The sequence below is a fragment of the Capra hircus genome, chromosome 6, assembly GCF_001704415.2.
Source record: "Capra hircus breed San Clemente chromosome 6, ASM170441v1, whole genome shotgun sequence".
Taxonomy (NCBI): domain Eukaryota; kingdom Metazoa; phylum Chordata; class Mammalia; order Artiodactyla; family Bovidae; genus Capra; species Capra hircus.
Genome location: NC_030813.1, coordinates 80506608 through 80531101, shown reverse-complemented (window position 1 = coordinate 80531101; position 24494 = coordinate 80506608). Strand labels below are relative to the sequence as shown.

Below are 24494 nucleotides of genomic sequence, written 5' to 3'. Positions count from 1 at the left end.
ACAAACCCCTCTTTTCAGGTTGTTTTTTACTTTTCGTTGTTCATCTGAACTTATTTGAATTTGCCATAACCTAGTTTTATGATATTTGTGAGGTTTAGTACTGATTTTGCATATACATTTAATGATTTCCCTGTGATACAATGCATGTAAAAGTGTTAAAATAAGGTTTTTTTCCTTTTTCTTAAATTATAAAGTTCTTCTCTATATATCCCAATCACATAGATGACTTCTTTTTCTGTTCTCCATACGGAATGAAGAATCTATCCATTTTCTATCAGATGTATATGTGAGTATTCAAAATATGGCACAAATCTTTATTCTAGGAAGTATTTGCCAAAAAATGTGTTTATGTAACAATGTGCTTAGTATTAGTAGATTACTAACAGCAGTATAAGATATAAGATAGCAGTATGATAATTTTTAGTACATCTATATATGAATGCAAGAATAATTCATGTGTTTGAAAATTAGTGCATCCAGAATCCAGAGATCATAAAAACTCTTGTCAATTTCTTTCTTGCTTTGGAATTTCAGATACTACTGGCCATATTAAGAACCTGAGATAAAAGGAGAAAACAAGAAATAATTTGAACGCTAGTAATCTACACTGCAGCAATTCACAATAGTGTGTTATATATAGAAAGAGATCAGTCATTGTTTTCAAGGCTGCTAAATAAAACTGAACTCTTGGAATGGCATGTCACTTGACCTTTCCAAGTTTCACCAGCAGTATTTAACTTGTTCAAAGAGAGCACACTTGCATGTGTCTTCTGTTGACAAGACAGCTTCTCCTGGTAGTTCGCAGAATGTTCAAAAGGCACAGGTCTCTTGCTTCAGAACGCAGGAGAGAGTTGATTTCTCCAAGAGCTACACGGTCCATACTGAAGGATGACATGAGAAATTTTCATTTTTTGTCACAATTTATACTCTCAGCAGGCCCTCTAAAATCAACGTCAGCAGTTAAACATACAAAAACTACTCACTTTGAGATTGAAATACTTGATGCTCAAACCAAAAAGCAGATATGTATTGTGGACAAGGTGAGTTTTATTTATTTATTTGAATTTCTCTTTTCTTCCTCAAAGATCATTGATCAGTTGATTGCTGCTGAAAAAGACTATACCAGAATGTATTTTTGGGTTTTCATATCAATTTTATGATGAGTAGGATGGATACTTTAGCATATACTTTAAATTATGTTTTGCATACTTTGTTTCTATAAAAGATACCCACTGCATCTTTCATTTTCAATTTAAAGGGTAGCTAACAATTATTAGGTTCCGGTTTTCTTCCTAACATTGGGGCCATAGTCAGGAGGCAAAATTTCAGTGCTCGTCTTCTCAGCCTATGTGACATTTGCCTAGATTTTTCTCTTCATGCACTTCCTTGCATATTCAAATTTCCATATTTTTAACAGTGGTTGTAGAAAACAGCAGGCAAAAGGCACTAAATTTATTAAAATAATATTTAGCTTATGGGATAAAATCTAGCCATTTGAAAGTTATTTAGAATTGATTTAATTGTCTACAGTGTTACAGTGTTTAGGAACTTAAATTACTGCTTAAAACTACAGAGTCTGAGTTCCTAAGAAGAATGTCTTGCTTAAAATATCATTCTTCTACACTCACATCACTGATGTTTCAGTAAGGAAAGATAAGATACATACTTCCCAGGTTAGAAAAATAACGCACAATTATATGTGTGCATTGTAGATAGATGTGTATGTACAATCTTCCAATCATTTTCAATTTTTCTAAAGTTTGAAAAAAAACATGAGTACTTCAGTTTATTATGGGAAAGACTGACATTTTATAAAACATTTATTTATTTTGCTCTAAAGACATGTTGAGTAAATATTTTGCTATTGTTCTAAAATGAAAATTCAATCACTGATTCCATTTATCAATGCTCTAGCTATGTTTCTAGATAAGAGGAAAAGAGAAGAAACTATTTACTTGCTTTTAACTGCCAAGAACATAATATATACATTCTTATTTAGTAATTAAACATTGTGACCAGTCTATTAGTTGGAAAATACTTCTATTTATAGGTAGAAATGAAAGAGAGAACTTTTACAAGTTCATGCAGGTCATATAAAGAATGTATGAAATTGAAAACCTTTACTTCAGAATTCTAAATCATATTATTTCTCTATAGTACCACCAGAGTCATGTATAAATGATAAATATGCATTATAATATATATATATATTTTTGTATAATATATTTTAAACTTACAAACTTCAGGCATGTTACAATTTAAGTATTTCAGTAAAATGTTTGATTTTTTATATCATACAGTAGTAGGATAAATTTTGAAAATAAAATTACTATCTAGAAGTTGTTGATGTTTGTAGGTTCTCATTACTGAAAATTGAAAACTTACAAGGAAAATAAAATAAAATTAAAGGTGGAATAAAATAATAAATGGAATATATATAATATTGGCCAAGGATTTCCAAAGACCATGATTCTAAAATGAGATGTTATTGTGTCTTTTCTGATATGTATCTAAACTTTGACATGAAATTTATTTTAAAGTAATGAGAAAATATTGAGCTACTAATTATTTCCCTACTACATTTAAATTTCCTATTATTGATATTTTTAACACACAGGGTTTTTTCTTTTAGGTATTAATTAAACTGCACAAAATTTAAGCATACAGAAAACCAGTATTATTTTCAGATAAGGATTTTTTTTCAGAATCTCACATTTGAACTCTAAGAGACCCAGTAATTGCTTCTCCAATGGCAAATCTTTAGGGAAACTCATTAGGCTAGCTACAGGATTAATTTGGGATTCCTCACAGACTTTATTGCATAATCAACACCATCTGATGTGTAACTTGCTGCATCCAAATCTTTGACTTGTCAGTACAATGGGTTTTATTTTGCCTTGTTTTAGTTTTGCAACTTGGTAAATTGTCTCATAATGATGGCAAGACATATAAAAGAAAATTAGTTTGCTAGTTTGCTTTATGACTGTAAACATGAAAAAATAGTGTTTCTTGTCTAACAGTTTTTTCTTAAACAAATTAACAGCTGTATTAATAGTAGGTCATGTTAATTGCCTCTCATTATACTTGGCTCTACCTAGTATATAAAAATCGTGTTACTTAAAGTTGATCTCTGTCTTTCAGTAACTGTAATTAAAGTTAAAAAGTAGTAAAAGTTAAAGGTCATATATTTTGGAACTAAGTATATTGTGACCAAATACCTACTACATCAGTCATATCTATCAAACACTCAGGAAAACCACTGAAGCACTGATCACCAGGACTCTTACTTAGAACATAGGTTAATAAAATCTATTTTATAAGCCTATGATGAAGAGTAAGAATAAGATATGTAACACATTTAGCATAGTGTCTTGAACATAATAGGGAAAAGCAATATTTTTTTAGCTTAATAATCATTTGGAGGGAGAAATTTATTGTGCCTACAAATCCAAGAAAAAATAAGTGATGGAACACTTGAAAGTTACCTATTGACATGATTTATTATAATATGTTATATATGAATTTTCAAATATGCATAAGATGTATGTATTTAGTAATATGTGCTGAACTTAGTAGAAATTTTGTTGCATCTAGTAATTACAACTTTAACTGAGGAATGGGCAAAAAATATTTGCTCAAGATATTCATAAGACAAAAATATTAAAAGAATTCTTTGGATTAAAGAAAACATTGAATCACATTCTTTTATTCATACACACAAACACCCCAGGAAATACAAATCCTTCTATTATCTTCTCCAGTTTCTATCTCATTTTTTTCATTACTTTCATTGTGGTCATGATGTCTGTCCACATTTTCCTCTTTTCATTCTATTTTAAACCCACTGCGTTCAGGCATTTGCCTCCATCACTTCTCAGAACATGAACTTGCCGAGTTTCGCCAGTGAGGCAGTGATAAATACCTCACTAAATCCAAAGGTCAATTCTCATTCTTGACTTACTTAGTATATGGATACCATTTGCCACTGTTAACTACATCATCCTCCATAAAATATGTTTGATACTTGAGCTCTAGGAAAATACACATGCATTTTTAAAAAGACAATATCGCTGACCTCTTCCTTTTTTCTTGCTGCTTCTTTATTAACTGACTTATTAGATGTGGACTGTCACCAACTCAGTCATCAGGACTTTTCTCCATGTTTAATCATTTACATATGGAGTGCTGTAGCTTTAAATATCATCTCTCTATTGATGACTCATAAACATGTAATCATAGCTTATGTTTTCCCCTGAAATGTAAATCCAATTATCGTTGTGTCTATCTTCCTATCTATGTATATATGTATCTATGTAGCTATGTATTCATCCATCTCTCTATCCAGCCATTTGGATCTTTACTAGGTATCTCAAACTGAAGTATCTAAAACTGAGCACTTGATCTTCCTTGAAAATTTCTCCACAGGGTTTTCCAAATCAGCAAGTAGCAACTACACCCTTCAAATAGGTCAAGCCAAACACTTAGAGGCATCATGAGTAGTCTCTTCATCTCACAGCCCACATACAATCCATCTTCTTCATGATACTTTCAAATATATCCAGACTGACATATTTTCACCACCTTTCCCACCAGCACTCCTAAATCTTTCCTCTGCTCTGTCCTTAGCACATTCAACATATTCTCTACGTAGCAACCAGAACTAGACTGTTAAATCATGTCAGAGAACATCATTCCCCACTCATAACTAGTCAATGTGTTCCTTTGAGTCTTTACTTCCTGTCACTTTTTCCTTGGGGCCTTTCCTGACCACCTACTTAAAACTGCAAAATCTGCTATTGTTCGTTATTACCCTTCCCTGTTCTACTTCTTTACTAAAACCTATTATATTTGGCATATTGTTTATTTTCCTTTTTTCATTTTGTTTATTATTTGGCCTAACCCTATTATGCTAGCTTCACAAAGTCAAGGAATTTTTTTTTTTTTTCACTCCTGTTCTCAAATACTTGAAACAGTGTTTGGTATTAAAAAAAAAAAAAAAAAAAAACTTTATTCAATTATTTGTTAAATAACTCAATGCCTGTTCCAGAGATATGTGGATTTGACGATTCACTCATGTTTAGCAGTGGTAGTTTTGGGATGGAGGAGTATGATATTTAAAAATACTGGTTTTTTTTTACTATTTTCTAAATCTAATTTGGGGTTTCCTTGTAGTTCAGTTGGTAAAGAATCTGCCTGCAATGGAGGAGACATAGATTCGATCCCTGGGTTGGGACAATCCCCTGGAGAAGGAAATGGCAACCCACTCCAGTATCCTTATCTGGAAAATCTCATGAACAGAGGAGCCTGGTGAGCTGCAGTCCATGGGGTCGTAAAGAGTTGGACATGACTGAGTGACTAACTCTTAAATCTAATTACAAATCAAATAAGTGTAAATATATTCATAGAAAAACATTTAATTAAATCATTTCATTGAATGCACAGATTACTCTTGGCTTGCTCCCAAAAAGATGTATAGAAATTAACTTTGTATTGTGTATAATTTGCTAACAAGTAGTCATGTTCTGATTACAGACGCTAACAAGCCTTTCATAAAAAGGCAATGTGTATGGGAATATTTAATTGGTATACTTAATTCCCATGAATAATTAAACTGCAGATAATATGACTCTCTTGTTTTCCTTTAGTGGCTAAGTCCTATCTGATTCTTTTTGCAACCCCATGTGCTATAGACCATCAGGCTCCTCTGTCCAAGAGATTTTCCAGACAAAAATACTGGATTGGTTTGCCATTTTCTTCTCCAGGGTATCTTCCTGATTCAGGGATTGAACCTGCGTCTTCTGAACTGGCAGGCGGATTCTTTACCACTGAGCCACCAGAAATGTCCAATATGACTATTCGTGTGTATGTATGTGTGTGTGTGTGTGTGTGTGTGTGTGTGTGCGCGCACATGTATGCTAAATTGCTTCAATTGTGTTCGACTCTTTGTGACCCTGTGGACTGTAGTTCTACAGACTCCTTTATCCAAGGGATTTTCCAGAATACTGGAGTGGGTTGCCATGCCCTCCTTCAGGGCATCTTTCCTACCCAAGGATTGAGCATGTGTCTTTGACATCTCCTTCAGTGGGAGGCAGGCTGTTTACCACTAGCACCGCTTGGGAAGCCAAGTATGACAATAAAGAATGATAAAAGTGAGAAGATTTAACAACTATTGTTAAATATCATTTTAAGCATTTTTTGAACATTAAAAATACAGATGAAAAGTACATTTTTAAAATTAGCAATGAGTAGTTTCTAGTTGCTAACTATTCCCATCTCACTTCTATTTTTTAAAATGTCAGAAGCTTATCTGGTGACAAGTGAATGATTCAAGAGCATGGAAAGAACTCTAAAAACTACCTCGTTAACATTTCCATTACCATCACATTCTTTTTTCTTTAATCTTTTCTCCAAGGAACTTGACCTCAAGAGACATCTATCTCTTATTTTGTATACTCTATGAAAAACATTGTCAAAAACTTTTTAAAGACTTCTTATGAATAAAATACTCAGTAATTCTGCAATCCTTTTAAAGGCAAAAATACCAGTGTTCACTAGAAAACTGTGAAGAAAATAATAGGCTAGTAAGAGTTCACAAAAATTGTACTTTTAATGCTTAAGCTAAAAAATTTGAGAATTCTTAATGTCTGAATTTACCACTTTTAATATTTTATCTTGGACATGTAATTTAGCGTATGTGTGCCTTAATCTGCTAATCTGTAAAATGAGAATGACACTTGCCTTAAAATGGTCTAATAGCAGTTTTCAAAATTTCATGCATATGCAAATACAAATATCTTCCTGTTCTTCCATTCCTCCTCTTCTTTCTCCTTCTCTTGTTTTCTATTCCTTTCTCCTCTATTTTTTCACTCTCTTCTTCACATCTCTACTCTCTTTTTTCTCCTCTCCACTTTATCTCCTCCATTCTATTTCTTATGATGTGGCATCATATAATTGCAAGTTTATAAATTTTGAACTCAAATATACCATATTTTGGTATAAATTTGTCCTGCTTTTTTTTCTCTTTTTCCTTGGATATAGTCCAATATATCTGTCCCTTATTATCTTTTTCTAGAAAAGTATCTAGATATTATCAATCTTCTCCCCCTGTATAGATGAAGAAAAATTGGCACTGGGAGTTGAAACGAACTTAGTGTGTTTTAGAACCAAACTTTGAATCTGGTCAATATACATTCTGTGGCTTGCTCTTAACTATCATACACTATTATGTGAAAAATTATTGACCTGTACTAGCCAAAATTCTCATTTTCTATTTAATTTCATGATTGAGGCATCTGACTTCTAGTAAAATGTGTTTCAGGCCATTAGTCCTATTTTACAAGGATGTCTACTTGCCTTTCCACTTAACATAAAGAAAGACTCTTAAGTATATTAAAACATATTTTACAGGCTTCCCTGGTGGCTCAGACAGTAAAGATATATATACATAAAATAACATTAGTTAATATTCAAACCTAAAAACTAAAACTACTTAAAATTTTCTCTAATAATAAAGACAAATTGTGTTTTATTTTTTAAAGTTAAGAAATTGAATGGTTCCTCCCAAAAGAGGTAATTAGCATAATCATCTTGTATGAACCCATGGGATCCCCAGTGCCCACTCTTGTTTTATATATGATTGAGAATTCCATAATGCAGCATGAATTTCTGATTTCAAAATAATCATTGTTTAATATTTTCTGCCCTGTATTATATTTCTCTCAGAAAAGGTATACCTATCCTGTACATTTGTTCACGGTATGTAGTTCAAATATATAATGTGATTAAAGAGATAATTTAGTGCAATGATTTATGCCCTGAAGTCAGATATGTTTGTATCTGCATTTGAGCTTTGCAAATCATTGTCTTATCACCTTAACATATTACTTAACTATTCTGATTTTTAGTTTTTCAAGTAGGGTAAATATCAATCCAAAGTAGGGTAAACATCTATCTTCCAGGAGTATCTGTGGATTTTATATTTCTATGAAAAATGTTGTACCATGTGTGTCATACAGTTATTTGCCTGCAAATGAACATTATTTTAGATAGTGGTGATACACTTTAAAATATTATTCCACTGAAGTGGGAAAATAACTAAATTGATAATTTTTCATTATGACTGTAAAAATTTAGTCCTTTAAATGATAGTTATTATTATTCCTTTCTGAAATGATTAGTAAGAGCTTCCCTGATAACTCAGTCTGTAAAGAATCTTCCTGCAATGCAGGAGACCCCTGTTGGATTCCTGGGTCAGGAAGATTTGCTGGAGAAGGGATAGGTTACCCACTCCAGTATTCTTGGGTTTCCATTGTGCCTCAGCAGATAAGGAATTTGTCTACAATGTGGAAGACCTGGGTTCAATCCCTGGGTTGGGAAGATCCCCTGGGAAAGGGAAAAGCTACCCACTCCAGTATTGTGGCCTGGAGAATTCCATGGACTGTATAGTCCATCGGACTGCAAAGAGTCAGACAAAACTGATTAGGAAACATTAGAATTAGAAAGCATAGTCACAGGCTCCCATCTATGCAGAATCAATTTCTAGAAGTCTGTATCCCACCCTCATACTCCAAATAATATGCATACTTACTTATACTATGTTATACCATGAGAGATGCCAATAGATGTACAAGCATTTCCTGTCACTTTATTAGTAGAGAAAAAATTAATGTATTCTAGAAAACTATTCATGAATGACATTTACAAAGCTAATATACATTGTTGTAAATATTTAACTAATTTATGTCTATACATTTCAATTTTCCATTTGTATCACTGTTTACAGTAAGGCTAAGATGTCATTTTTATATCCTAATACATGAGGTCATGATACTCCATTTAGAAAGTAAACATGGATGATTAGGTTTTAGAGGATGCCTCTAGAAATAAAATGGTTGAAATTTACCTGATTCAGTCATTCTCTCACTCTGTATTTTGACATTTTATAGTATCACAATCAAGTATCTATTGATCCAAAATATATTTATTAATATATTGTCCAGTGTTCTATTACATTTTCAAGATAATGCAAACAGATACAATTCCTAATTTCATTAATTTAATTCTCTCCTGTGGGAGATGACACTGTAAAAGTAATTTTACATGCAAAAATATATAGAATGTGAGAGGAAAAGCAAGGTAATTTGGGGTGGTAAACATAGGAAGATTACTTGGTCTGTTGAACAGGAAAATCTTCCTGGAGAAAAGGTGTTTATGTGTGACCCAGATAGTGAATAAAATGAGAAGTAGGAGGATAATATAGACACTTAAGAAGCAGAAACAATAGTACATGTTGTTTGGTTATCAAGAATGAGGGACAGGAAGGGTGTAGATATGATGTTAAAATAATAACATCTTTGAGCAACTGAAGATCCTGAAGATGAAAATCCCTTATGATAATACAGTGGAGGAAACAAATAGATTCAAGGGTTTAGCTCTGATGGAGTGCTGGTAGAACTATGGATGGAGATTCATGACATTGTAGAGGAGGCAAGGATCAAGACCATCCCCAAGAAAAAGAAATGCAAAAAGGCAAAATGGTCATCTGAGGAGGCCTTGGAAATAGCTAAGAAAAGAAGGGACGCTAAAGGCAAGGAGAAAAGGAAATATATACCCATTTGAATGCAGGTTTCCAAAGAATAGCAAGGAGAGATAAGAAAGCTTTCCTCACTAATCAATGCAAAGAAATAGAGGGAAACAATAGAATAGGAAAGACTAGAAATCACCTAGAAAATTAGAGATACCACCAGACTTCAGCAATATGTGAACCATGAACTCCCTGATGTTCAAGCTGGTTTTAGAAAAGGCACAGGAACCAGAGATCAAATTGCCAACATCCACTGGATCATGGGAAAAGCAAGAGAGTTCCAGAAAAACATCTGCTTCTGCTTTGACTATGCCAAAGCCTTTGACTGTGTGGATCACAATAAACTGTGGAAAATTCTGAGATGGGAATAGCAAACCACCTAATCTGCCTCTTGAGAAATCTGTATGCAGGTCAGGAAGCAACAGTTAGAACTGAACATGGAACAACAGGCTGGTTCCAAATAGGAAAAGGAGTTTGTCAAGGGTGTATATTGTCATCCTGCTTATTTAACTTATATGCAGAGTACATCATGAGAAACGCTGGACTGGAAGAAACACAAGCTGGAATCAAGATTGCTGGGAGAAATATCAGTAGCCTCAGATATGCAGATGACACCACCCTTATGGCAGAAAGTGAAGAGGCACTACAAAACCTCTTGATGAAAGTGAAAGTGGAGAGTGAAAAGGTTGGCTTAAAGCTCAACATTCAGAAAACAAAGATCATGGCATCTGGTCCCATCACTTCATGGGAAATAGATGGAGAAACAGTAGAAACAGTGCCAGAGTTTATTTTGTGGGGCTCCAAAATCACTACAGATGGTGACTTCAGCCATGAAATTAAAAGACGCTTACTCCTTGGAAGAAAAGTTACGACCAACCTAGATAGTATATTCAAAAGCAGAGACATTACTTTGCCGACTAAGGTCCGCTTAGTCAAGGATGGTTTTTCCTGTGGTCATGTATGGATGTGAGAGTTGGACTGTGAAGAACATTGAGCACCGAAGAATTGATGCGTTTGAACTGTGGTGTTGGAGAAGACTCTTGAGAGTCCCTTGGACTGCAACGAGATCCAACCAGTCCATTCTGAAGGAGATCAGCCCTGGGATTTCTTTGGAAGAAATGATGCTAAAGCTGAAGCTCCAGTACTTTGGACACCTCATGAGAAGAGTTAACTCATTAGAACAGACTCTGATGCTGGGAGGAATTGGGGGCAGGAGGAGAAGGGGAAAACCCAGGATGAGATGGCTGGATGGCATCACGGACTCGATGAACCTGAGTCTGAGTGAACTCTGGGAGATGGTGATGGACGGGGAAGCCTGGCGTGCTGCAATTCATGGGGTGGCAAAGAGTCGGACACGACTGAGTGACTGAACTGAACTGAACTGAAGGGAGTATTTCATGCAAAGATGGACACACTAAAGGACAGAAATGGTATGGACCTAGAAGAAGCAGACGATATTAAGAAGGGGTGGCAAGGATACATAGAAGAACTATACAAAAAAGATTGTCATGACCCAGATAATCATGATAGTGTGATCACTCACCTAGAGCCAGACATCTTAGAATGCAAAGTCACATGAGCATTAGGAAGCATCACAAGGAAGAAAGCAACTGGAGGTGTTGGAATTCCAGTTGAGCTATTTCAAATGCTAAAGGGTGATGCTGTGAAACTGCTGCACTCATTAAGCCAGCAAATTTGGAAAATGCAGCAGTGGCCACAGGACTGGAAAAGGTCAGTTTTTATTCCAATCCCAAAGAAGGGCAATGCCAAAGAATATTCAAACTACCACACAATAGCACTAATCTCACACACTAGCAAAGTAATGCTCAAAATTCTCTAAGTCAGGTTTCAACAGTACTTGAACCAAGAACTTCCAGGTGTTCAAGCTAGATTTACAACAGGCAGGGGAACCAAGTATCAAATTGCCAACATCTGCTAGAATCATCGAAAAAGCAAAAAAGTTCCAGAAAAATATCTACTTCTGTTTTACTGATTACACCAAAGCCTTTGACTGTACATCACAACAAACTTTGGAAATTCTTCAAGAGATGGGAATACCAGACCACTTTACCTGCCTCCTGAAAAATCTCTATGCAGGTCAAGAAGCAACAGTTAGAATTGGACATGGAACTAGAGACTGGTTCCAAATAGGGAAAGGAGTACGTCAAGAATGTATATTTTCACCCTGTTTATTTAACTTATATGCAGAGTACTTCATGAGAAATGGTGGACTGGATGACGCACAGCTGGAATACAGATTGTGGGAGAAATATCAATAAGCTCAGATATTCAGATGACACCACCCTTATGGTAGAAAGGGAAGAGGAACTAAAGAGTCTTTTGATGAAGTGAAAGGGGAGAGTGAAAAAGCTGGCTTGTACAACATCAAATTCTGCTGGTAAAACACTTGTGCATATACGTTTATTTGTGTGTGCTGTTCTTCTGTTTCTTTGAGCAAACTCTGATCCTGATCCTCAAATTTATTATTCATACTCATTTAGAAACAATGTGTAATTCTTTGATGTAGTTTATTTTATTATCTTTGTTTCTTTAATTGAAATAAAATTGACTTACAAAAACAAACAAACAAACAAACAACTTTCAAAAAACAAAGATTGTGGCATCAAGTCCCATCATTAATGGCAAATAGATGGGGAAACAATGGACACAGTGACAGACTTTATTTTCTTGGACTCCAAAATCACTGCAGATGGTGACTGCAGCTGTGAAATTAAAAGACATTTGCTCCTTGGAAGGAAAGCTCTGACGAACTTACACAGCATATTAAAAAGCAGAGACATTTCTTTGCAGACAAAGGTCCACCTAGTCGAAGTTAAAAATTTTCCAGTAATCATGTATGGATGTGAGAGTTGGATTATAAAAAAAGCCAGACACAGAAGAATTGATGCTTTTGAACTGTGGTGTTGGAGAAGATTCTTGAGAGTCCATTGGACTGCAAGGAGATCCAACCAGTCAAATCTAAAGGAAATCACTCCCTTGGTTTTCACTGGAAGGACTCATCAATTTGTACTTCCTGGGGGTCTTCAGTTTGCATTATAATGACTCATCAGCTGAAGCTCCAATACTTTGGCTACCTGATGTGAAGAACTGATTCATTGGAAAAGACTGTGATGCTGGGAAAGATTGAAGGCAGGAGGACAAGGGGATGACAGAGGATGAGATGATTGGATGGCATCACTGACTGGATGGACATGAGTTTGAGCAGGCTTTGAGAGTTAGTGATGGTGAAAGGTTGTTGTTGAATTACGACGCCAGGATTCTTGGCCCCCGGAGGAGAAGAATTCAATCCGGGGCCAGAGACGAGCCTTGATCTCTCAGAGCTTTTTGTAACAAAGTTTTATTAAAGTATAAAGGAGATAGAGAAAGCTTCTGACATAGGCATCAGAAGAGGGCAGAAAGAGTACCCCCTTGCTAGTCTTTAGCTGGATGTTATATAGTCATCAGCAGTCTGGTAATGAAAGAAAGGGATGTCTCAAAACTTAGAATGGCACCATGCCCCCAGGCCCCTCACACATAAGGTGTATTTTGGGATAATCTTGGCTCCAAATGGTTCATCTTGGGCCATAAAAGGATTAGCATGAATCTTGAAGAAGGGCAGAGCACCATACAAACTGTTATTTACATGGATTAGAGGAACAATATCCGAGTATAACATACTGGTTTATCAAGTAGGTTCTGAGCCAAAAGGTGGAACCAACTTGAAGACAGAGTTTGGGGTAAATGCATAGTGCATTAGCATAGCTTAAGATGAACATTTCCATAAGAAAAAGGCATTGGTTAACTTTAGGTGAAACCAGGTGTCATGGCAACACAGAATTTTAAGAGAAACCTCTTTTTAAATTTGTATAGAGAAGGAAAAAAGTATCGCTAGTTTGTTTCCTCCTGACGCTTAAGGGAGATAAAAATGTCTGACACTTGCAGGCTGTTTTCTCCATTTGGAGACCCCTGGCCTTCCTGCCTGTTACCCTCTCAATGGACAGGGAAGCCTGGTGGGCTGTGGTCCATGGGGTCACAAACAGTAGAACACAACTGAGTGACTGAACTGATTGAATATTTATTGTGGATTTTTATGTTTGCTATTAGTTTGCTTTCTTATTATTTTTCAGACTAGTTGAGAGTAAGGGAGGAAGCAAACACTCAAGTTTGTACATTTTAAATTGGAGAACTTTGGGAGATAACCAGTAAGCAGTTGTGTTTGAAGATGTAGAACTCAGGACAGTGGTCCTGATGAAATATATTAAACTGAGGATTAGAATCATATAGGTAGTCTTTGCAGCCTTTTGAGTAGAGAAGATAAAATTAAGAAAGAACAGTGTGATTGATTGGAAGGGAAAAGGATCAACTGTAGAAAACTAAGAATTCCAAAATGTAAAGATTTTAAATAAAGAGATGACGAAGATTTTATTTATTTATTTATTTATTTTTTAGTTTTTTATTTTTTAAATTTTAAAATCTTTAATTCTTACATGTGTTCCCAAACATGAACCCCCCTCCCACCTCCCTCCCCACAACATCTCTCTGGGGCATCCCCATGCACCAGCCCCAAGCATGCTGCACCCTGTGTCAGACATAGACTGGCGATTCAATTCTTACATGATAGTATACATGTTAGAATGCCATTCTCCCAAATCATCCCACCCTCTCCCTCTCCCTCTGAGTCCAAAAGTCCGTTATACACATCTGTGTCTTTTTTCCTGTCTTGCATACAGGGTCGTCATTGCCATTTTCCTAAATTCCATATATATGTGTTAGTATACTGTATTGGTGTTTTTCTTTCTGGCTTACTTCACTCTGTATAATCGGCTCCAGTTTCATCCATCTCATCAGAACTGATTCAAATGAATTCTTTTTAACGGCTGAGTAATATTCCATTGTGTATATGTACCACAGCTTTCTTATCCATTCATCTACTGATGGACATCTAGGTTGTTTCCATGTCCTGGCTATTATAAACAGTGCTGCGATGAACATTGGGGTACATGTGTCTCTTTCAATTCTGGTTTCCTCGGTGTGTATGCCCAGAAGTGGGATTGCTGGGTCATACGGTAGTTCTATTTGCAATTTTTTAAGGAATCTCCACACTGTTCTCCACAGTGGCTGTACTAGTTTGCATTCCCACCAACAGTGTAAGAGGTTTCCCTTTTCTCAACACCCTCTCCAGCATTTATTGCTTGCAGATTTTTGGATCGCAGACATTCTGACTGGTGTGAAGTGGTACCTCATTGTGGTTTTGATTTTAAATAAAGATACAAATGAAGAGAAGGCTCCAGAGATTTAGGAGAAATATGTCAAATGTTATATAACAGAAGAATTAAAAAAAATTGATTTGAGAAAAAAATTGATTGGAGATCAGTAGAGTCAAATGCAGCTAAGTAAAATTTGGCCTTGGAATGCAGAATGAAGCAGGGAAAACACTAATAGAGTTTTGCCAAGAAAATGCACTGGTCATAGCAAACACCCTCTTCCAACAAAACAAGAGAAGACTCTACACATGGACATCACCAGATGGTCAACACTGAAATCAGATTGATTATATTCTTTGTAGCCAAAGATGGAGAAGCTCTATACGGTCAGCAAAAACAAGACCAGGAGTGGACTGTGGCTCAGATCATGAACTCCTTATTGCCAAATTCAGACTTAAACTGAAGAAACTTGGGAAAACCACTAGACCATTCAGGTATGACCTAAACCAAACTCCTTATGATTATACAGTAGAAGTGAGAAATAGATTGAAGGGCCTAGATCTGATAGATAGAGTGTCTGATGAATTATGGAATGAGGTTCATGACATTGTATAGGAGACAGGGATCAAGACCATCCCCATGGAAAAGAAATGCAAAAGAGCAAAATGGCTGTCTGGAGAGGCCTTACAAATAGCTGTGAAAAGAAGAGAGGCGAAAAGCAAAGGAGAAAAGGAAAGATATAGGCAACTAAATGTAAAATTCCAAAGAATAGCAAGAAGAGATAAGAAAGCCTTCTTCAGCGATCAATGCAAAGAAATAGAGAAAAACAAGATCAATGCAAAGAAATAGAGAAAAACAACAGATTGGGAAAGACTAGAGATCTCTTCAAGAAAATTAGAGATACCAAGGGAATATTTCATGCAAGGATGGGCTCGATAAGGACAGAAATTGTATGGACCTAAAAGAAGCAGAAGATATTAAGAAGAGGTGGCAAGAATACACGGAACTGTAAAAAAAAGATCTTCACAACCCAGACAGTCATGATGAAGTGATCACTAATCTAGAACCGGACATCTTGGAATGTGAAGTCAAGTGGGCCTTAGAAAGCATCACTACAAACAAAGCTAGTGGAGGTGATGGAATTCCAATTGAGCTGTTTCAAATCCTAAAAGATGATGCTGTGAAAGTGCTGCCAGCAAATTTGGAAAACTCAGCAGAGGCAACAGGACTGGAAAAGGTCAGTTTTCATTTCAATCCAAAAGAAAGGCAATGCCAAAGAATGCTCAAACTACCGGACCAATGTACTCATCTCACATGCTAGTAAAGTAATGCTCAAAATTCTCCAAGCCAGGCTTCGGCAATATGTGAACCATGAAATCCCTGATGTTCAAGCTGGTTTTAGAAAAGGCAGAGGAACCAGAGATCAAATTGCCAACATCCGCTGGATCATGAAAAAAGCAAGAGAATTCCAGATAAACATCTATTTCTGCTTTATTGACTATGCCAAAGCCTTTGACTGTGTGGATCACAATAAACTGTGGAAAATTCTGAGAGAGATGGGAATACCAGACCACCTGACCTGCCTCTTGAGAAATCTGTATGCAGGTCAAGAAGCAACAGTTAGAACTGAACATTAAACAACAGACTGGTTCCAAATAGGAAAAGCAGTACATCACGGCTGTATATTGTCACCCTGCTTATTTTACTTATATGCAGAGTACATCATGAGAAACACTGGACTGGAAGAAACACAAGCTGGAATCAAGACTGCTGGAGGAAATATCAATAACCACAGATAGGCAGATGACAACACCCTAATGGCAGAAAGTGAAAAGGAGCTAAAAAGCCTCTTGACGAAAGTGAAAGAGGAAAGCAAAAAAGTTGGCCTAAAGCTCAACATTCAGAAAACAAAGATCATGGCATCTGGTCCCATCACTTCATGGGAAATAGACAGGGAAACAGTAGAAACAGTGTCAGACTTTATTTTTTGGGGCTCCAGAATCACTGCAGATTGTGACTGCAGCCATGAAATTAAAAGACACTTACCCCTTGGAAGAAAAGTTATGACCAACTTAGATAGCATATTCAAAAGCAGAGACATTATGTTGCCAACTAAGGTCCATCTAGTCAAGGCTATGGTTTTTCCAGTAGTCATGTATGGATGTGAGAGTTGGACTGTGAAGAAGACTGAGTGCAGAAGAATTGATGCTTTTGAACTGTGGTGTTGGAGAAGACTCTTGAGAGTCCCTTGGACTGCAACGAGATTCAAGCAGTCCATTCTGAAGGAGATCAGCCCTGGGATTTCCTTGGAAGGAATGATGCCAAAGCTGAAGCTCCAGTACTTTGGCCACCTCATGAGAAGAGTTGACTCATTGGAAAAGACTCTGATGCTGGGAGGGATTGGGGGCAGGAGGAGAAGGGGACGATCGAGGATGAGATGGCTGGATGGCATCACGGACTCGATGGATATGAATCTGAGTGAACTCCGGGAGATGGTGATGGACAGGGAGGCCTGGCGTGCTGTGATTCATGGGGTCGCAAAGATTCGGACACGACTGAGTGACTGAACGGAACGGAAAACAGAGGAATGCTGTAAGTGTCCCATATATTAAAGGTTTCAGCATTAATTGCTGAATTTAATGAGACCACTTTAGATACAGTAATTTGGGAGGAATCTAGTCTGGGATGGTACTGCCAAGCAATGTAGAATAAAAATTTTTATTCTTTGGGGGAAGGGGGAGGGGTTCTTGAAAAATATACTTGTCTTAACTCTATTCTTCAACTTTATACTCTTAGTTATTTCAATTCATACACTTGGGATTATCTTCTACACTTTCTTTATTACTACATGTTACAATATTCCATACTACTCAGCTATCCCAAAATAATCTTATAATTTGCATTGTTTCACTTTTGATCAAATTTGATTCATGTCCCTGGAGTGTACTGTCACAAAATTATGTCTAATTCACATTCATTCTTCATGGTTCAACTGGGACAACAACCATTTCATGTGCTAGTATTATATCCTATAAGCAGATGTGATCTTTGTCCCAATAATAATTAGTTGAAATCTCCATTCATTTCAGTTGAGTTCAGTTGAGTCGCTCAGTTGTGTCCGACTCTTTGTGACCCCATGAATCGCAGCACGCCAGGCCTTCCTGTCCATCACCATCTCCCGGAGTTCACTCAGATTCACGTCCATCGAGTCCGTGATGCCATCCAGCCATCTCATCCTCGATCGTCCCCTTCTCCTCCTGCCCCCAATCGCTCCCAGCATCAGAGATTTTTCCAATGAGTTAACTCTTCTCATGAGGTGGCCAAAGTACTGGAACTTCAGCTTTGGCATCATTCCTTCCAAAGAAATCCCAGGGCTGATCTCCTTCAGAATGGACCAGTTGGATCTTGTTGCAGTCCAAGGGACTCTAAAGAGTCTTCTCCAACACCACAGTTCAAAAGCATCAATTCTTCGGAGCTCAGCTTTCTTCACAGTCCAACTCTCACATCCATACATGGCCACAGGAAAAACCATAGCCTTGACTAGACTGACATTTGTTGGCAACATAATGTCTCTGCTTTTGAATATACTATCTAGGTTGGTCATAACTCCCTATCCATGACCAATTTCCAGAGTTCACTCAGACTCACGTCCATTGAGTCAGTGATGCCATCCAGCCATCTCATCCTTGGTCGTCCCATTCTTCTCCTGCCCCCAATCCCTCCCAGCATTAGAATCTTTCCCAAGTAGTCAACTTTTTGCATAAGGTGGCCAAAGTACTGGAGTTTCAGCTTCAGCATCATCCCGTCCAAAGAAATCCCAGGGCTGATCTCCTTCAGAATGGACTGGTTGGATCTCCTTGCAGTCGAAGGGACTCTCAAGACTCTTCTCCAACACCACAGTTCAAAAGCACCAATTCTTCGGAGCTCAGCTTTCTTCACAGTCCAACTCTCACATCCATACATGACCACTAGAAAAACCATAGCCTTGACTAGACTGACATTTTTTGGCAACATAATGTCTCTGCTTTTGAATATGCTATCTAAGTTGGTCATAATTTTCTTCCAATGAGTAAGCATCTTTTAATTTCATGGCTTATGTAAGCTAATAGTTGGGACTGAGCATTTGTACCTATCTTAACAATTTGAAAAATCGATTTTGTGCTTGTTCAATCAAATAATCTTTTTAAAATGAGGATTGTATCTGGTATATCCATGTTTAATTTTATAACAACTTAGTTTCATTTTATTTTACAAATGAATTAGTCCACAGCAAAGAAGAAATTTTTCAGAAGTGATACTTTATCCCACATAGTTTGGGAAGCACTAAACAAGATGACATGAAAGTGATCATTTCAACCCTGCCATCATTCAAGCAGATCAAATCACCTAAATGCTATTTTATAATATATGTATCTTGGATGCAAAATTAGAACTTTCCATATTCAGGTTCTTCCTGGATTTCTTTCCAAAGATCACAATTTCTTGAAAGGCAAAGTAAAATAATAACTCTCAAAGGTTTGTGTTGTAAATATAGAACAAAACTTGTGGCTAAAATGATAAAATTTTAGACAAATACAAGTAAATGAATGGTGTTTCTCTTGGAAATTTAAAGATCAGATGAAAATAGAAATACTAACCATTTAAGGAAGAAAATTTGGAGGATTATATTGTGCAATTAAAACAGAACCTATTTCCTATTAATTCAAGACTGAATGAGGAAAGTTAATAGTTGGAATCATATTTTTAATAAGACAGACAACATTTTCTTCACAGAACATAGCTGTGATATGGTGACTATATTTCAGCAAGATGTGTAAAAGTGAGAGTGTTATAGCTACTTTGTTATTTAAACTAGACAAAGTTACTTTATGAGTGGCTACTATATTTTAGGTTAGTTACACGGGGTTGAAAATTAAACACATTTCTTTACTCTGATATGAATGAGAGAGATTAGACATTTTAAAACAAATTATACTATGGCAAAAAAAATAGGAGAATTTAGCCCAAATTATACTAAGAAAGCTGAAAAGAGAATACTTCTCATCTGAGGGATGTTTAAGTGGTGAGGATAAGAATTCATTGGAAGAAGGGACTCAAATATATATATATATATGAGAAAATCAGAAAAGTTTATTTAAACCAGGGATAACCAATAGGACTAGAATTGAATGAGTCTGATCCAGTAATGACCACCTGGGACATTGTTAACAAGGGTGGGATTAGTGGGAAATTGGTAATGGCTGACATTTCTTAAGCAGTTTTATTGAGATATAATTGACATATAACAAATGACATACTTAAAATATATAATAAGTTTGACATATGCATATATTCATGAGACAATCACCACAGTCAAGATAGTGAACATATTCATTCATCACCATCAAAAGATTCTTTATGCTTTTTTTTCTTCCCTCCTGCTTCTTCCTGCACCCCCAATTCCCACACAACCTCTAATGTGCTGTTACTATAAATTTGTTTTATTTTTTCACAGGTTCTGTGTAAACTGAATCATATATTGTTTCTGGCCTGGGTTCTTTCCTTCAGGGTAGTTATCTGGAGATTTACCCAGGTTCTTGTGGGTGTTAGTTGATAGCTTTTCTTTTCATTGTTGAGTAGTATTCCAGTGTAGAAATATACCACAGTTTATCCATTGGCTTGTTGTGGTTACTTGGGTTGTTTCTACTTTTTGACTTAAGAGCTTAATATGTTTTTTGAGTACTTACGTTGGGCCAAATACCCTTCTAAGCGGTGCTGGTAGTAAAGAACACACCTGCAATGTAGGTGACATAAACAGAAGCAGGTTCGATCCTTGGGTTGGGAAGATCCCCTGGAGGAGGGCATAGCAACCCACACCAGCAATCTTGTCTGGAGAATCCCATGGACAGAGGAGGCTGGGGGCTACAGCCCATGGGGTCACAAAGAGTCAGACATGACTGAGTGACTGAGTACACGTGCATGAGGCAAGCACTGTCCCTCCTTGTTGATGAGCAACTGAAGCACCGTGTGGCCAAGTAAACTGCCCACGATCATGCATCTGTTAAAAGAAAGAACTAGGATTCAAACCTAGGCAGCATGATTCTAGCTAAAGGATATTCTCTAGACAGGAAACACAAAAAGGGTGTATAAACTTGAACCCAAAACAATAAAGTAAATGGCTATGGGATCATGCTGCTGCTACTGCTGCTAAGTCGCTTACTTATCAATAATTACCTTAAATGTAAATGGGTTGAATGCCCCAGCCAAAAGACAAAGACTGGCTGAATGGATACAAAAACAAGACCCCTATATATGTTGTCTACAAGAGACCCACCTCAAAACAGGGCCACATAGAGACTGAAAGTGAAGGGCTGGAAAAAGATTTTCCATGCAAATAGAGACCAAAAGAAAGCAGGAGTAGCAATACTCATATCAGATAAAATAGACTTTAAAACAAAGGCTGTGAAAAGAGACAAAGAGGGCCACTACATAATGATCAAAAGATCAATCCAAGAAGAAGATATAACAGTTATAAATACATATGCGCCCAACACAGGAGCACTGCAATATGTAAGACAAATGCTAACAAGTATGAAAGGGGAAATTAACAATAACACAGTAATAGTAGCAGACCTTAATACTCCAATCACATCTATGGATAGATCAACTAAATAGAAAATTAACAAGGAAACACAAATCTTAAATGATACAAAAGACCAATTAGACCTAATTGATATATATAGGACATTTCACCCCAAAACATGAATTTCACCTGTTTCTCAAGTGCACATGGAAACTTCTCCAGGATAGATCACATCTTGGGCCATAAATCTAGCCCTGGTAAACTCAAAAAAAATTCAAATCATTCCAAGCATCTATTTTTTACCACAGTGCAGTAAGACTAGATCTTAATTACAGGAGAAAAACTATTAAAAATTCCAACGTATGGAGGCTGAACAACACGCTGCTGAATAACCAACAAATCAGAGAAGAAATCAAAATATGCATAGAAATGAATGAAAATGAAAACACAACAACCCAAAACCTGTGGGACACTGTAAAAGCAGTGCTAAGGGGAAAGTTCATAGCAATACAGGCATACCTCAAGAAACAAGAAATAAGTCAAATAAATAACCTAACTCTATACCTAAAGCAACTATAAAAGGAAGAAATGAAGAAACCCAGGGTTAGTAGAAGGAAAAACATATTTTTTAAAAATTATGTATAGTAAAATACATTCACATATGTAGGGTTGAAAGAACAACTTCTCAGAAGAATAGTTAGCATAACAAAGGAAAAGAGACAGAAAAGTAATAAGCAAGGTTTCTGGCCCTATGTAATTTAAGTCCATGGTGTGATGCTGCAGAAAGAGTGAACTGAGAAAACAGTAGATGGTGTGGGTGGGACTGATGGTATGGGTGGAGGCCTACATGCCTTGCAAGGCATCTGGACTTCTTATTCTCTTTCAAACCAGAGGATAATGTTTTCAGATCTGCCAATTGGAAAATTAAATCTGGCAACTTTATGAAAGATAGAATGAATAGTAGAAAGACTGAAAACAGAGAGTGCAGTAAAACTGAGAAGTAAATCTTTTCTCAACCTGTTCAAGACCAATATGGGAGATAAATTGACATCAGGGGATCTGCTTAGGCTTTGAGGATACTCAGCCACCTCTCACATGTAACTGGCTTGTGACACTGGGCAATGGCCTTGTTTCCTTCCCCTTATACTTAACTGACACAAGTTATCTGATCGGAGGCACCTGAACATATACCACCTTCTATGAGGAATTTCCAGAAGGAAATGGCTATGGCTCAGTGCCTTGAATAAAGTAGGACACAGCTAACAAAATTTGGAAATTTACAAATTTAGTACTATGAGAATTCTCAAATCAGTTAAATATACTAAAACCCATAAAATTAAGGAAGGCTTAACATCAGATTCATATTGAAAGAAAAGTATGTATGTATGTGTATTCCCCATTTGAGGAATAAGTATAAAACAATTCAAATAAATATAAATCATTGAGCACATCTTTAGGTTACACTTGAACCTTTAAGCAATATATATACATATATATACACATATATATTTCTAATTTAATCTTTACTGAATATCATTCATATAACAAAATACAATAATTATGCAGTGAACATACAGTAGTTTCTATCAAATGTAGTACAGCCATACAGGTTAAACAAATATATGGATCCAGTTTCAATAGAGTAGAATGTGATATTATAAGTGAAAGGAATATATTATTACCATTTTATTTCAGTTTAATGCTGTTTCACTGGGATTTTACTGTTTGGATTTGTAATAAATTAAGGCAATCTTTCTAGATGTAAATATGTTATGAATTTGTCAAATTAACACTAGTTATGTGGAGCACATGGTGCCAGATGGTAAGTTGAGTTTCAACAGACTAAGAGGGAAACCGAAATAGAGTTTAGTATTCACAGGCCCTTGAAGAAGGATCCAGCAGGCCTCAAGGGACTACATTGCAGAGTACAATGAGAGAGAGACAGGACCCGGGCACATGCCTTCATTATGATCCATGAATGGAGTAATTTAGGGTTTCTGCACTAAAGCCAGATTGGTCAATTCAAACAAAAATAGTGGGGCTTTGGTAAAACCTGTGGGGAGCTTATCTAAGGAGCGCATAGGAGGAAGGCTTAGCAGGTAGGTGAGACTGTTATCAGAGGAGCTGTGGGGAAGTCACATCAGAAACTTAAAACTTACTTGTGACTTTGAGGGCTGTTACTGAGGGCATCCGAATGCTTGATGGGTAAGTTTAAGGTTACTGCAGTCTGCTTGGTCAAACAATACACAACACCAGGCAGCAAAACGATGAAGTGACTTAGCTAAAATCAACAAAATCTGAAAATGTACATGCTGTAGTAATAATGAGAAAGTTCACAGTGAAGCAATTTTTGGTTCTTTCATATTCTAACAATTCAAACAAAATAGATAAAGCAAGTGTTTACAAAATGTATTTCTGGGAAATATTTTTGATGTGACGTTTTTAGGCTTTTTTTTTTTTTTCAAAGACATTAAAGGAAATTGTATTTTAAGTACGTATCTTGTCCAGATTAAAATTTTATTGTACTTTTTAGTAGCTTGAAAAGTAACTGACAAATTGTTAACTGACTTGTTGCTGTGATCTTAATGTTATTTAAATATAACAGATTTAATTGTTCCTTTTACTGACCTCACTGCTCAAAGTTATTTAGTGACAACTTTCTTTCCTGTAGCTATCCATTATACCATAAATATTTTAAAAATGAGTGATAATTTAAGGCAACATTAAGAAATGAGCATTCTATTTTTAAAATATATTTTAAATTATCTAAAGGCCTAAGGTAATTAAGGCTAAAGGCTTTGACAGTACGTGAATCATGAAATTCCAGATGTTCAAGATGCATTTAGAAAAGGCAGAAGGACCAGAGATCACCTTTCCAACATCCGTTGGATCCTCAAAAAAGCAAGAGAATACCAGAAAAAACATCTACTTCTGCTTTATCGATTATTCCAAAGCCTTTGACTATGTGGATCATGAGAAACTGGACAATTCTTCAAGAGATGGGAATAGCAGACCATCTTACCTGCCTCCTGAAAAATCTGTATGCAGGTCAAGAAACAACATTTAAAACCAGAGTGGTTCCACATTGTGAAAGGAGTACATCAATGCTGTATATTGCCATCCTGCTTGTTTAACTTATATGCAG

The 24494-nt window shown here is 36.2% G+C and overlaps 1 protein-coding gene across 1 annotated transcript in view; it reads left to right on the top strand.

Annotated features, from left to right (window-relative positions):
* The window catches only part of TECRL (trans-2,3-enoyl-CoA reductase-like), a 146436-nt gene continuing 122643 nt past the window's right edge, over window positions 702-24494 (top strand). Inside the window, exon 1 of the mRNA XM_005681648.2 lies at window positions 702-1040. Within this exon, the coding sequence (XP_005681705.2) occupies window positions 762-1040 (279 nt within the window). The 5' untranslated portion in view covers window positions 702-761. The remainder of the gene's footprint in view (window positions 1041-24494) is intronic.